This window comes from Caretta caretta, chromosome 5 (assembly GCF_965140235.1).
Source record: "Caretta caretta isolate rCarCar2 chromosome 5, rCarCar1.hap1, whole genome shotgun sequence".
Classification (NCBI taxonomy): Eukaryota; Metazoa; Chordata; order Testudines; family Cheloniidae; genus Caretta; species Caretta caretta.
This window is the reverse complement of record NC_134210.1, coordinates 96,442,076-96,457,964: the sequence shown is the minus strand read 5'-3', so window position 1 is coordinate 96,457,964 and position 15,889 is coordinate 96,442,076. Positions and strand designations below refer to the sequence as shown.

The window sequence follows — 15,889 nt, the reverse complement described above, 5'->3', positions numbered from 1 at the left end:
TCATTTTTGTTGCCCTCCACTGGACACACTCTAATTTTTCCACATCCTTCTTGTAGTGTGGGGCCCCAAAACTGGACACAGTACTGCAGATGAGGCCTCACCAATGTCGAATAGAGGGGAACGATCATGTCCCTCGATCTGCTGGCAGTGCCCCTACTTATACATTCCAAAGTACCATTGGCCTTCTTGGCTACAAGGGCACACTGTTGACTCATATCCAGCTTCTCGTCCACTGTAACCCCTTGGTCCTTTTCTGCAGAACTGCTGCCTAGCCATTCGGTCCCTAGTCTGTAGCGGTGCATTGGATTCTTCCGTCCTAAGTGCAGGCCGCTGCACTTGTCCTTGTTGAACCTCATCAGATTTCTTTTGGCCCAATCCTCCAATTTGTCTAGGTCCCTCTGTATCCTATCTCTACCCTCCAGCGTTTCTACCACTCCTCCCAGTTTGGTGTCATCTGCAAACTTGCTGAGGGTGCAATCCACACCATCCTCCAGATCATTAATGAAGAGATTGAACAAGAGATTGACTCTTCAGAGCCTTTAGGGTTTCTGGTCTCTGCTGAGATGACACTGTTCAAGGTCCCAGAAATTCCAAAAGGACTGAGTCTTCTCTTGGGTAGGAGTGTGTAGGGTAGACTAATCCTCCCTGGCTGTGATGCTTCTGTTCCTGCTACACTCCCAACACAGCCAAAACCAAACCCTTTGTCTCTGAGTTCTGCTTATGATTGGTTCTTGTAGAACTAGCTAGCAACACTATCTCCACCCTGGATAATAAGCAATTTAGGAAATGGAGTTCAGAGCATCTGTAGCCATTGCTGCTGTAGTCCAGGGGTGAGTCCACTAGAGGCTCTGTGTGGTATTTCAAGAGCACCATCTCCAAAAGGGTTACACACAGAGGACAGGGATTGATTGTTCTCCATGTCCACTGAAGGTAGGACAAGAAGTAAGGGGCTTAATCTGCAAAGGAGATCTCTGTTAGAAATTAGGAAATAATTTGTAACTCTAAGGACAGTTAAGCATGGGAGTAGGCTTCCAAGGAAGGTTGTTGAATCCCCACTATTGGAGGTTTTTATGACAAATCACTTGTCAGAGATGGTCTAGTGTACGTGGTCCTGCCTCCTGCTTGAGGTCCTATCCAGCTCTACATTTCTGTGCATCTGAAGTGTTGTATATTTGCTATAATACGCTGATCTCTACAGTAAAATGTTTTTTTTTTTAATCCGGTTATAGTGAATCTGGTTATTTATTATACACATTTAGAAGTCACTTATAACCAAAATATCTGCGTGTAGTTTCCATCTTTATAGATTGAGAAATGTTGTTTCACGAAAGCTTATGCTCAAATAAATTTGTTAGTCTCTCAGGTGCCACAAGGTACTCCTGTTCATAATGAAATCATCTTTCCTCACCAGAATTTTGAAATCAAATGTGGAAAGTGTAGGGAGTGGGTTGAATGCTGGAAGTTCCACTGTCTACAGTTAAATAAAAGCTGATATAAAGAGAGGTCTTAGCATTCTTTCTAAATATGGACAGACTTGAATATCTCTGAGATAAGAGTGAAACCAGAGGTAAAAACCTGCTATTAAATATACCCTATCTTTATTTACTTTGAATTTCAACCTGACAAGAAAGAGCTGAAGAGTTCCAGACAAATTCAGGTGGTTGGTAATTCAGAGATGAAGAGACAGTGTCTGAGAACTGAATTATAGGTGTTTTTAATCTTTGTAGATAGGAACCAGCCCATTGAATTTCACCTGGAAGTAGCATAGCAACCACAGTGTATGACTCTATTACTGTGGGTCAAAGAACAGATGTTCCTCTTTGAGTACTTGTGCATGTCCATTCTAGTGTAGGTGTGTGCATGTCCTGAGCATAGTTGCTGGAATTTTTTCCCCAGTGATACCTGTTGGGCTGGCTCCAGCACCCTCTGGTGCCACGTACACATAGAGCCGCTATACAGGGCCCTGCTGACCCACTCCCCTTCAGTTCCTTCTTACTGCCCATTATGGTTACTGGAACTACTTTTATTGCTCAGGCACTTTTCCTAGTGGTTTTCTCTTTATAACTGTATATAGTTATTGTAGTGGAGTGTGTTAGTTTTTAGTAGTTAGATAGTTGTTTGAACATCTCCATGCACAGTGAGGTTCATCCGTTCCCCATTGCTGGGGCATGCCTCAGTCAGTGGGCTTCAAGCCCTGTGCTTCCTGCGTCAAGTCGATGCCATTGTGCAGCTTGGACTCAAGTTGTCTCCAGGGCTTGGGGGAACCTCACAGAAAAGACCCTACCAGATCTGCAGGGACTTCAAATCCTGCACCAGGGAGGACCAGGAAGAGAGGTTGAAGGTCCTTCTCATGGAGGCCAGCCCTAAGATCTGCTTCAGAACCATGTTGAGTCTCAGCACCAAGAACTTCAGCTTTGGTGCACAGCACGTCCCGCACTGGTCGTGAGTGTTGGCACTGATCTTCATCCACAATACCCAAGAAGTAACACCAGAAATAGCACAAGAACTGATCTCTGATGCCAAAGGCAAGCAGGCATAGGGACCGGGATAGAGTGAGATCCCTGTTGGGCTGCTCTTTCTCTCCAGCACCGCAATAGCCAATACAACCGGCTCTAGTACCTTCACAGGCCCTGCTGACTCTGGCACTAGAGGCATTGCCATTGGCAGACAGTGTGCCGGTTAGTTTGCAGTGTTGTCTACTTCAGGGGCATTTGCAGCAGCCAGAAACCTGTTTTTTTGCTACCAGTTCCTGCATCCCAAGAGGTTCAGGACTCTGCACCGTCTGTACCTCAGAACAGCAGAGAACTATCCCCTAGCCACTGCCTGGTACGAATGCTGTCCTCTAGGGGTAAACCCCCTATAGTAGCTTCATCACAGGTTTTTTTTAGGCTACTATGACTTTAATATGTGGGAGTCTATGCAAAAATTTAAGGACTTGCTCCTCCAGGATGCCAGATAGGCGTTCTCCTCACCGATTCAGGAGGGGAAAACACTGACGAGGGCCGCCTTGCAGGCAGCCCTGAATGCAGCTGATTCTGCAGCCAGATCCATGGCAATGATAGTGACCATGTGCAGAAGCGTGTGGTTGCAGTCGTCCGGTTTCCCCAGGAGGTACAACAAAACCTCCAGGATCTCCCCTTTTGAAGAGTCTTCACTCTTTTCAGAGTAAAGAGACACCGGACTCCATGGTCTTAAGGACTCCAAGGTGACCCTGAAATCTCTGGGACTATATACCCCAATGATATCCAGGAAACATGACAGGCCCCAACAGACTGGCCATTACTTTGCCCAGCCAGCCAAAAAAGGTCCTGCAAAGGAGGAAGAGCAGGGAGTTCAGGCATAGACCTCGTCTACTGACCTTAACAGGGCCGATGCAGACCGCACCCAGACACTTGGGGAGCTCAAAGCACTCATTTTGACGAGCTGTTCAAGGTCGAAATCTCAGTCCCCACAATACCGGATCCAGTTACCCCTCTGTTTTCCAACTGACTCTCCCACTTCTTCAATGCCTACACCCACATTACTTTGGATTGTTAGGTACTCAACACAATAGAAGTGGGATACACCTTCCAGTTTTTGTCTATCCCACCTTCCCACCCCTTCACCTCATCCCTCTTCAGGGGACCCTTCTGATGAGCAATTGTAATAAGAAATCCAATCTCTCCTTCAGGTGGGAGACATAGAAGAGGTTCTGCATCATTTAAGAGGAAAGGGGTTCTATTCCCATTACTTCCTAATCCTGAAAGCCAAAGGTGGTTTCAGACCTATCCTAGACCTGTGTTGTCTCAACTGCTATCTCAAGAACTTAAATCCTGCATGGTTTCTTTGAATTCCATCATTCCCTCACTGGATCCAAGAGATTGGTATGCCCTCCTCGATTTAAAGGAGACATACTTCCACATATCGATTTTCCATAGCCAAAGAAGGTTCCTAAGATTTGTCACGCATTACCAGTTCACAGAGCTTCCATTTGGTCTGTTGGCCGCCCCCTGGGTTTCAACTAAATGTATGGTGGTGGTGGACGCTTTCATCGGAAAAGGGGCAGTAGACTTATTCCCGTACCTCAACGACTGGCTTGTCAGAGGCCAGTCCGGAGCTCAGGTGGAACCCAACATCCATCTTATCCAATCGACCTTCGGGGCACTAGGCCTACTGATAAATGCCCAGAAATCTACACTTATCCCTGTGCAACAGATGGAGTTCATTGGTGCCAATCTTGATGCCACGCAGGCAAGGGTCCTGCTTCCGGAAGATAGGTTTCAGGCAATCATGGTCCTGATAAGGTCCCTTCAGACACATTCGGTCATGGCAGCTTGGAAGTGTTTGAGTTTTCTGGGCCACACGCTATTGTGCATGTACTTAGTAGAACACACGAAGCTATGTCTCAGACCTCACCAACCCTGGTTGGCCACGGTATACTCACCTTCAAGGCATCATCATTTCCGGCTCACTGATGTGGTGGCTGAACCACCGTGAGGTCTGTGCATGAGAACTCTTTTCACAGTCTCAACCGTCGATATCTCTAGTCTCCAACGCGTCAGCGCTCGGCTGGGGAGCCCACTTAGGGTCCCTTAGGACTCAAGGTCTATGGCCTCAAGAAGAGCTCTTCTTCAAATCCATGTCAGAGAGCTCAGGGCAGTCTGCCTCACCTGCCAAGCATTCTTGCTCCACTTTACGAACAAGGTTGTTTAGGTTATCATGGACAACACGACTGCCATGTTCTACATGAATAGGCAGGGCGGAGTGCACGCTTCCCCCTTACGTCAGGAAGCAGTCCAACTGTGGGAGTTCTGCATAACACATTCAGTCCATCTAGAAGCATCATACCTTCTGGGAGTGGAGAACCAGCTGGTGGATCACCTCAGCAGGACTTTCTCCTCTGACCAGGAGTAGTCCCTTCATCTGGACATGGTAAGGGACATTCCAATGGTGGGGCATTCCCCTTATAGATGTTTTGGCTACCTGTAACAACAGGAAATTCCACTTGTTCTGCTCCCTGTGAGGCCACAGCCCCATGGTCTCTTGTGGACACCTATTAAGTCTTTCTACCTATTCTGATGAGTCACAAGGTTCTGGTGAAGATCAAGAGGAATCGGGTGCTGATCATTCTCAGGGCCCAGGCAACATTGGTTCACCACCCTCATAGGCCTTTGGGTGGAGACCCCGCTCCTGCTTCCACTACACCCGGACCCGATCTCTCAAAACCATGGTCAGCTGCTCCACCTAAACCTCGGCTCTCTCCATCTGACGGCCTGTAAGCTCCATCTCTGAATCCTGAGGAGCAAGCTTGCTTAGAGTCTGTAGAGTCCTGCTGGGCAGTAGAAAACCCTCTACCAGGACCACTTACTTTGCAAAATGGAAGTGATTCTCCATCTGGTCCTCCCAACATGGAATTCTGCCTATGCAGTCCTCATTACAACACCTTCTGCTTCTGAAATAATATGGTGTGGCTCTTTCTTCAGTAAAGGTACATCTAGCTGCCATTTCAGCCTTCCATGCCAAAGTTGACAGCCGGTCTTCTTTTTGCATGAGATGGTTGTGATGGGTTGGGTCACAGAGACCCACCTTGTGACTGCCACCTGATGTGCTGAGACTACCTGTGAGCCCGTTTTCCCTGGCAACTTGGGACTTCAGAAGCCTGCCTTGTTGAGCCAGACATGCCAGTCTGCTCCAGTACGGACCCAGGGTCTGAACCACGTCCCCCCAAAACTGAAGACTTAATTGAAAATGGTTTAGAAAGTGCTTCTGTCTCCAGCACCCAGATATCCAGTTTCCCAGGGGGTTCCAAACCCCAAATACATCGGTTTTACTCTGTATAAAGCTTATACAGTGTAAACTCATAAATTTGTTCGCCCTCTATAACGCTGATAGAGAGATTTGCACAGCTGTTTGCTCCCCCAAGTATTAATTACTTTGGGTCAATTAATAAGAAAAAAGTGATTTTATTAAGTATAAAAAGTAGGATTTGAGTCGTTCCAAATAATAACAGAACAAAGTAAATTACCAAGCAAAATACAACAAAAACACGCAAGTCTAAGCCTAATACAGTAGGAAACTAAATGCAGGTAAATCTCACCCTCAGAGATGTTCCAGTAAGCTTCTTTCATAGACTAGATGCCTTCCTAGTCTGGGCCCAATCCTTTCCCTGGTACAATCCTTGTTTCAGCTCAGGTCGTAGCGAGGGGATTTCTCATGACTGCAGCCCCCTTTGTTCTGTTCCACCCCCTTTTATAGCTTTGGCACAAGGCGGGAATCTTGTCTCTCTGGGTCCCCACCCCTCCTTCTAAATGGAAAAGCGACAGGTTTAAGATGGATTCCAGTACCAAGTGGCATGACCCAAGCCTTCATTCTCCCTGGCTTGACTCACAGGAAGTCTTGCAAGTAAACAGAGCCATCTACAGTCAATTGTCCTGGTTAATGGGAGACATCAAGATTCCAAACTGCCATTAATGGCCCATATGTAATTTGCATAATTACAATAGGACCTCAGAGTTATATTTCATATTTCTAGTTTCAGATACAAGAATGATACATACATACAAATAGGATGACCACACTCAGTAGATTATATGCTTTGTAATGATACCTTACAAGAGACCTTTTGCATGAAGCATATTCCAGTTACATTATATTCACACTTATTAGCCTTTTTTCATAAAATCATATAGAGTGCAATGTCACAATGGTTATCCATTTTCTTAAAGACCCCCCGCCCCTCCCAGGTAAGAGAGGGATCTAAACCTCTCTCTCTTCAGGGATGCTGAGATGATGGCATACCTTGAGCAGGGAGTTTACATCTATGAAGTTTGTATCCATGGCAAAGTGCCTGCCAGATGGTATCAGCACATTGCCTCAATTATAAGCCCTAATGCAGAGCTTAGGCAGCTCTGCAACAGTTTTGCTTCATCCACAAAATCCAGGGTCTTTTTATACCCCAGATCTCTTGGCCGTTCCCAGTTCTGGTTAACTTGCTTCTGTGGGTATGTCTTCTACTGATTCTCCACTGTAAGGCTGCTGGTCCATTCCCCTTCCTTGTCCCCTTCAATCTGCTATTCCTACAAGAATTTCTGCTGCTGCAGCTGTTATTCATTGCCTTCTTTTCTGATGCTTCATCAGCTGCTTATCAGTCATTTTACCTTCTGTGTACGAACACTCTGTGAGCAATGTGTCATCTCAAACCTTCAATGTATTCCAAAAACCTATAAAATAAAAGCTGTATATAGTATGCTTGCTGAATACAGACACAGATGGGGGCTCATAGTTAAAGCACGTCACAGTAGCTAATGGTAACAAAGACTAAGTCAGTCTTCATTTTCAAGGAAAGGCACAATTTCTTTTTAAGTCAAAAGCTAAAAAGCTTCTGACTGCTTCTGCTATCTTTAAATCCAGGAGCAATGGTAACTATTAAGAATCTTGGATTACAGATCACCTAGGCAATAGGTGGGCAAGTACTTTCAGGTCAGGTAGTGATCATAGACTTCGCCAGTTCCCAAGGGACAAAGCAAAAATAGAAGAGACAAAAAGGCAGTTTGAAATGTCTCTCTAGAAATATTGAACCTATGGACAGTACTGAAGAAGAACTCTTAAAAATTCTTATTACAGAAAGAAATCTATGACTTGGTCAGACCTAGAGACCCGGTGATTCAATTTGAAATTTCAGTGTAGTTCAAAGAGATTGGCTTGTCCAAAAATGAAGAGGAATGGTTGTTGCAGTTCTATATTTAATCTGAGAAGCAGATGTAGCTAGATTATAAGAGTCGAAAATCTTGATTGATTTCAAACTGCTTTCTTAGTCTCTGGTTCACACCCAATTATGCTTGTCCTTATGGTCCTAATCCTGCAAATACTTAGGTATACCACATGACTTCAAATCAGTCTGCTTGCAGTACCTAAAGTTAAATGTGTGTAAGACTTTGCAGGATCAAGGCCTGTGTTTGGAAAAGTCCCATTTCCTGTGTGCCAACATCTCCCTGCTTAACTTTGACTTGTTTTAGAAATTCTTCATACATTCTTTTGTCTCAACTTTTTCTGAACTGTTGCCCCATATACTGTTTTAGGTTTTTTGCCTATATTAGAGCCCCAACCCAACAAAACACTTAAGTGCTTTGTTAGATTGGAGTGCTAGATTGCACACTGCTTGGGATAGAGATAATGTGTTTTACTTCATAAAGTACTGCGTAAGTATAATACTATTTAAGTGATGTGTTATAAATAATACAATAAAACAAGTAAGTAACAGAGAGGATTTCCTGATTGTGGGACATGAGAAATCAGAAGTGGGTAAAGTACCCCTAAAATTGGTATTTGGAGTCTTCCTTTCACAGAACATGGTAGCAGTAGGGAACTTAGAATTGCACAGATATCTGTTGGAAGATGAGTTCAGCAACAGTTTTGTATAGATTAAATAACTTTTCCTCAAATATATCTTACATTTAGTATTTTTTTCTGTTTTTGTAATTTGCTGCCAAGTAAGTATGGTGTTAGTAATAAGAAAATGAATGCAGCATTTTAATTGATACAGCCATTTGAAATAATGGAAATTATTTATATAACAGATTCAAAATTTTTGGACAACTGCCTTTGCTCTCTGTTCAAATCTCTGATCAAAAGCTGATGGGTATCTTGGAGCTAATTGACAGCATTCCTAAACCAGAAAGTGGTTCTGCTACCATGTCTGCTCCCAAGCCAACTCAGGTAAGCTAAATTTTTTAAATGGTAGAAAAATAGTTTACTAAAATATATAAGACTTGGGTTTGGAAAGGCGCTTACAGGAGTTAAATCCCCAACACCCTTTGAAAATCACAGTCAAGTTTCTACTCTGTAGAAAAAATACAAGTTTTGCTCATAGACGTTACTATACTGTGTCTGTAGTGTGACTGCCTGGTGAAGTTTAGCTTGATTAACCCCGTAATTATCAAATATTTTCATATAATTTTAAAAATACCCTTACCTAGGTTGCTAGTATATTACTTTGGTAAAAATTAAATAATATTTGAAATCTAGTTTACTTTTCACTACAACAGTTAATTTCTTTGTTTATTGTCTATTGTTTATTCTCACTTCTTCTGTTTAAAATTATTTCCTTAAATTCACATTCAGGTTTTAATGTGCTAGTAGTTACTGCAAAGCTTGGGTTGCAACTCATTTTAAAGAAACAAAACAAACCTTGTTTGTATTTCAGTTAAAACAAAATCATGGAAATAATTCTATTAGTTTTAAGTTATATAAATAGTTAATTTTTAGAAAACAAAAATTCTGACCCAGATTTAACTGGATACTGCCCTCTTAACGAATGAGCAGTTTTTAATCAGTTACCTCAAACTCCATTAACTGAGTTTTCATTCCGCAGAGTTTCTTGTCTTGATTACATAATGTGCTTTAGTCAGTAGAACTTCCGGTTTTACCTTGGCTGTGCAGCTGAAGAGTCAGGAACAAATCTATAATTTACTTTGTTATGGTTTGGGTTCCCCCTTTAGGAACACAACCAAGTGAAAACTGCATCTTGGCAACCAGTGACAAGAAGTTTCGAGATGTCCTGCTTTTCCTAAGCTACAGAGAAAAATAAATCCTTTTAAAAGATTTAAATTTGGGTCCAGGTCAGTTTGTTGTAGATGGGAATCTCTCTGCTTGTCTTCAGGACCCTGCCACTTTGTTACGCAGTTTGCTCCACGGTACACAGTGGTTACTGTTCCCCACTTCCAGAAGAGACCAGAGCTCTGAGCCTCTTGTGCTGCTCCCTTGCAGTCTTTTGCATTTAGAAGCAGTCTCCACCTGCCTATACTAGTTTGCCATCTCAACCATGGGCCCCATTAGATGGAGAAGGAGGTCACCAGTCTTCGCATGTAAAGCTGTTGAGGTAATAGTAAAGCAAGCAATTTATTCTTGCTATAAGCAGAAGTTTCAGCTCACTTGTCTAGCCACTTTCAGCTGGTGCATTTTTTAGGCAGATACCGACATCTGATTGCAATGTATTTGAGCTGAGGACTTCGTCATTGGAACCTTGGTAGTGTATTTTCACAATAAGGTGATAATTTGCATTGTCCCTGCTTCTGTACCACAGGCTTCAGAAGCTAGTCCTCTCCTCATTCTATACCAATAAAAAAGTCTAGCACATGCTGGATGGGCAATCTTCTGCTTTTCTTCAAGTGATTGCAAATTGCCATTTAACTTTAGGCGTACCCAGTGCACCAAAGCTGAAGACTTTTTAATAGGGGTACTGTCAGGACAGATGTTACTCCTTTTAGGAGCACGTCTCTTGATTTGTCTGAGTCTCCTTCTCAATTGGAGCATCGAAGGAAATGATATCCCTCCTCTGTGGGTTCCATGAGCAAATGGCAGAAGACTTGGAAGCAGCCTCAGACAACTAGCGCAAAGAATACCTCCTCTGCCACCAAAAAGGTTTCAGAGTCTTGTTCCCTGATTTGATACTTTACAGAGTTGCTTGGGTATCAAGGTTAGAGTGCGAGACCCAGCTCAGTGTTCACCAATACCGATGGATAGTTGTCGCTGACTCCAGTGCCATCCTTGCTATTGTTGAGACCAGCACTAACTACCCTTTCAATTGTGGAACCTGCCTCCATTTCAGCAGTGCCACACAGTGGAGTGCTGTCAGCCTTGTTGGTGTTGACAATGCCAGAGACCTGTGAGGTGACTAAGGACCTCCTGTGCTTCTTGGTGCTGGACTCTCCACTATTACAAACGGACATGGACCATCCCCTTCAGCTATGCAAATTCTAGGACCACTCTTGGAACCAGTGTGAGTACATACCATTGCAGCCCTGGACTCACCACCATTTTTCACCTTGGCACTGACTGCGAAAAAGCCACCAATGCGGTTTCTAGGCAGACAGCTGGTACTGATTGCTTGTAAACATTTGTTTGTTTCCTTCGGTACTGATGTCCACACATCAATCCCACATTCAGTCCCCAGTGAGTCTGCCCACAACTGCACCACGTTGTCCAACAGGCTATTCCTCCTCCTACTCAGAGTGAGAGATTGGATTGTATACCACTCACACATTACAGTCCTGGGTTTTCCCTCTTCCTTTAGAAACGCGCTTTCATGTATGCCTTAGGCATGCCTACAAGTACAGGTTTAGAGAGAAAACTTTATGGGGATGTCATATTTGGCCTTATGGTCTTCCACAGTCTTCCTAATGGAATACTTGGGGTATGCCCCCACCCCCCCTCAAGATCAGCCTCCCCCATTGTGGCCCAAGACCATGCTGCCTTGAAGGAATCATTCCTTCCGAAAAGTATGTAACGGGACAGTCAGAATCAACTATCTGACACTGAAGTCACTCCCCTTCCCATGAATTCTACTTTATCTCCAGATGAGTTGTTGGTTCAGAAGTCTTCCTTTCCAATACCCGATGACTATAAAATGTAGCAGGAACTGGTTAAGAGGGTGGCTACATCTTTGGACATACAGGTGGAGCTAGTTCAGGAGAATCCACACAAGTTGGTGTACATCGTCCACACTACTGCACCTGATAGGGTGCCATTGCATATTATTAAAGCTATGTTGGATCCTACAGAGATGCTGTGGCAGACACCCTCATCCTTACCTCCCATAGTTAAAAGAATTGAGTATAGATACCGGGTTCCTTCAAAGAACTTGAACACTTTTACTCCCTTCTGACCCCTGGGTCTTTGGTTATGATAGTTAATGAAAGTGTGCCAGGGCCTCATGAAATCTATCCCCAAGGACAAAAAGTAAAAAGAAAACAGGACTGACTTTGTTGGCGGATTTATTCAACGTTAGGATTGCAAATTCATATAGCCAATAATCAAGGACTTCTGATTATATGTGATTTTTCTTATTTATTGGGACATGATGTCCAAATTCTTGGCTATATTACTGGAGAAATCCAGTGAGTTGTTCCAGGTGATACTTGCTGAAGGTCATCTGGTCATGAGAACATCCCTCCAAACTGCACTAGATGTAGCTTGCACAGTGACCAGGATGATGGTGGCAATGGCAGTGACCATGTGTAGTTCCTCTTGGTTGCAGTCTTTCAGCATACCTATGAATTCAACAAACTATTGAGGACCTACCCTTTGAGGGATGTAACTCTTGTTTGAAAAAGTGCAGGAGGCTTTACATTCTGTCAAGGATTCCAGATTCAAGGATTCTGGTCCTTGATCATCTACATGCCAGCTCCTAAGAGAAAACAGTATTGTACTCAGTAGAGCAGAGGCAGGCCTTTTATCCCCCAAGACAACTTTATCAGATTAAAAGGAGAAATAAGTCTTGGAGGAGGAGACCACCTCCTGCTGTTGCTTCATCTAAGCAGCCACCCACCTCAAAACAGCCTGTTTGACTTTTTGGATGAGATGAGCGTATCAATCCATTGGGATTTTCCTTGCTGTACTGCTCCCTTAAGGAATAAGCTCTCTCTCTTCCTTGTTGCTTGGAATGCTGTTAAAACAGATCAGTTTCTCTCCATCCCTTCTTCCCTTGACCACTGCTTTTCAGTGACCAATCAAACTCAGGAGTCTATTATCAAGTGAGAGATACAGACTCTGCTCAATTTAGGAACTATAGTGGAAGTACTTCCACGGCACTGGGGAAAGGGGGTTTACTCTTACTTCCTCATATTGATGTCCAGAGGGGGCCTGTGGCCTCTCCTAGATCTGTGAAACTTAAACAGATTTATCAAGAAAATAATGTTTTGCATGGTTTCCCTGCTTTCCATTATTCCTTCCCTAGAACCCGATGATTGGTATGCTGCTTTTGGCTATGCTTGTTTTCATATAGCTGTCTACCCTATTGTAAGAAATTGCCTGAGACTCCTAGGACAGATAGTAGCTTACTCAGCATACCAGACTACCTGAGGTTCACACAGGGTGGCTGAAGACTATTTATTGTCCAATAAAACATCAACTTGACACGCTGGTTCATGTACCAGCCAGAGTTGTGTCTTCATTAAACTGGTGGATGAACCTGTCCAATGTCTGCAGCGAGGTTCCCTTCTCACCTTCCCTTCCCTCTTGGAACAGACATTGTCCTTAGGCTGGGGAGCACACTTCGGGGATCTCCAAGCCCTGTGGTTGAATCAGGAGCTGGCTGTATACATATATATACTCAAACTTAGCGCAGTCTATGGGTCCTGTCCAAGCTTCCTGTTACATGTTAATGCCAGTATGGCATAAGTTCTCATTGACCACACCATTGCGAATGCTCTGTTTAAATAGGTGGGGTAACCAGATGGGACTGGTTTTGCCAGGAAGCAATAAGTCTTAGGAATTTTTGCATTCAGAACTCAGTGACACTCAAAGCTTCACACCTTTTGGTGATACAGAACTGCCTCGCACACCACCTCAACAGATGCTTCAGAACGAATCATGAATGGTCTCAAAACTGAAGTGGTCAGTTTGATATTCCAGACTTGGTGAACACCTGTAGTAGGTCTGTTTGCCTTAATACAGAACAGGAAATGCTACCAGCTCTGTTCCAGAGTGTGTCACAGTCCACTTTCAATAACGGATATGTTCTTATTACAATGGAAGGGCAGCCTGCTTTATGTTTTCCCTCTCTTTAATTCCCCGGTAGTTCTCAATTCATAGCACCACATCAAATTGCTCTTAAATAGTGCTTGCTTGGCCAAAGCAGCTCTGGTTATCAGACCCTCAAATGCTTTCTGTCCTACCCAGATCAGAGACATATAATCTCAGAATCAGAGATGTTTTCTACATCCAAATCCTCAGAACCCTCTCTTTACTGCGTGGATGCTGAGTGGCTAACCCAAGGGGAAACAGATTGCTCTTTCGTTGTTCGGAATATTTTACTGAACAGGCGAAAGCCATTCACCAGATATATTTATTTTATGAAATGAAAGCTTTTTTTCGGTCTGGTCCAGGCAGTGAAGCATCCCTCTATCATAGATAGGCTAAGGTGCATGACAATCTGGAATACTTGCTCTACCTAAAAGAGCTGGGTTTCTCAATTAGTTCTTAGAGTTCACTTGGTTGCAATCTCAGCTTTCCACCCCGTTGGAAAGTTGGCCTGTTCTAACCCAGTGACAGTCAGATTTCTAAAGGGTATAAATAGATTGTGCCCTCCAGTTAGGGACCCAGCACCACCCTAGGTCTCAAAGCTGATATTGTCAGCTCTGATGGGTCACCTTTGAGCATCTAGCTTCATGGTGATTTTTACATCTCTCAGCTAAAGTGATTTTCCTCATGGTCATCACAGTGGCGCCAATGAGAAGTGGAGACTCCTATTTCCCCACAGTCTTCTGCTCCTCTGTCTCTCTTAGTGACCACATGGTAAAATTCCTTCTAGCTCCCAATTGCTGCTTGGTTCTGCAGAATGTTTTTTTTTTTGGGAGGGGGGGGTATGTCTGTGTCTGAGACTGTCAAATGAACTTCCCCGAGAACTACAGTCCATCACAAATCTTACCACTTTCCACTCCAAGTGCAAGACACATTTCTTTGGGTTTATCTTCTCTAATATAAGGGCTCTTTGTGTGTCCGTCCGTCCGTCCGTCCAGATATATTGCTTAATGTGCTACTAGAAAATGCTCAGACTTCGCGGTGATGACTGTGGTATAAAAACGTATGTAGACTAGAATAGAAATGTATATCCCCAATCAAAAGCTCCATCAGCATCTGCTGCCTCCTACTTTCTCCAGTACTGTGTGGAAGTCTGAGGAGGACCATCTGTTCTTTGTAGTCTCTGAAGCTTATGGGGAGCGATCAAAGGGAGATGAGGAAGCTTTCTAATATGTGCTTTCTTCCATTCCCTCCTCCCCCTGGCTTGTGGGGGAGCCTCCAGACCCTGCCCTGCCTTCTAGTTTCTCCCAGCCCTGTGAAGATAGAACTTCCAGGTCCAGCTGTCCTCTTCCTACCTCCCTCCAGGTCCATCTTTTCCATTCTCCCTACCTCTTGAATTTGTGAAATAGAGCTTCCAGCCCTTTCTGCGAACCTCCCATTGTCATCTTATAGCATTTAAAGGAGCTTCTATTAGCTGTTGCTTCCACCTGATTTGTGAGGCCTTGTTTTGCCCCATTTCTCTCTCCCTAAATTTTAATACCCTTAGGCAGAGTGTCCCAAACTTTTTTTTGCTGAGCCCCAATTTGGAGACTGATGTCCCATGAGCATGCGCCTCCCGCCACCCCCATACTGAGAAACAGTATTTTTGCACAGAACAAGAGGATTTTATTTTCTTGGCTAATAATCCATATTGCTTAGACAGAAAGCAACATAAATAGCACAGTACCACAGTTCTTCTACTGAGTAAATATCAACATAAAACAGTGGTTTTCAACCTGTGCTCTGCAGACCACTGGCGGTCCTCAGACTGTGTTTAAGATTTCCAAAGGGGTCTGTACCTCCATTTGAAATTTTTTAGGGGTTCACAAATGAAAAAAGATTGAAAACCTCTGACATAAAAGAACGCTTAATGGTTTGCATTTGTCTCAGTGAGTAGGATAAACCTGTTTGCTGGCACAATTATGGAATCTCTGTTAGATTTTGAAGAGTTTCAGTTGCAAATCAGCCTTTACATTGAAGTGGCTTCTACACTTTGTATGTGTGAGTGTGCGTGTGTGTGAGTGAAGAAAAGCTCACTTCACATAGATACCTTGAAGCAAAATGAATAAGTATTTTGATGGTGTTTGGGGAATTCTTTTTAAACTGAGAGAAAAAACCAATCAAGAGGTGTGATTTAAATTCTCTCTCAAAACAGAGTTATCAGCGAAGTCAATCAGATTCTCTTTTAGACTTATGCCAGTCTTGATCTTTGGTATGAAATCCTCTGAAAACCGCTTTCAGACCCAGGTGAAGTCCTGCAATTCATTTCTCTCTCATTTGGGAAACTATTTGCTGAATTGTGTGCAAAGCTGAGACAAATATTCAAAGATGAATTACATATTTAACTTCTAGA

General features: G+C 43.6%; 1 protein-coding gene across 7 annotated transcripts in view; it reads left to right on the top strand.

The window, feature by feature from the left end:
* VPS13A (vacuolar protein sorting 13 homolog A) overlaps positions 1–15,889 on the top strand; it is a 315,178-nt gene that overhangs the window by 95,633 nt on the left and 203,656 nt on the right. For all 7 annotated transcript variants that reach the window (XM_075128708.1, XM_075128710.1, XM_075128707.1 and 4 more), the window contains exon 23: positions 8,556–8,694. In XM_075128708.1, coding sequence (XP_074984809.1) covers positions 8,556–8,694 — 139 coding nt within the window. The remainder of the gene's footprint in view (positions 1–8,555; positions 8,695–15,889) is intronic.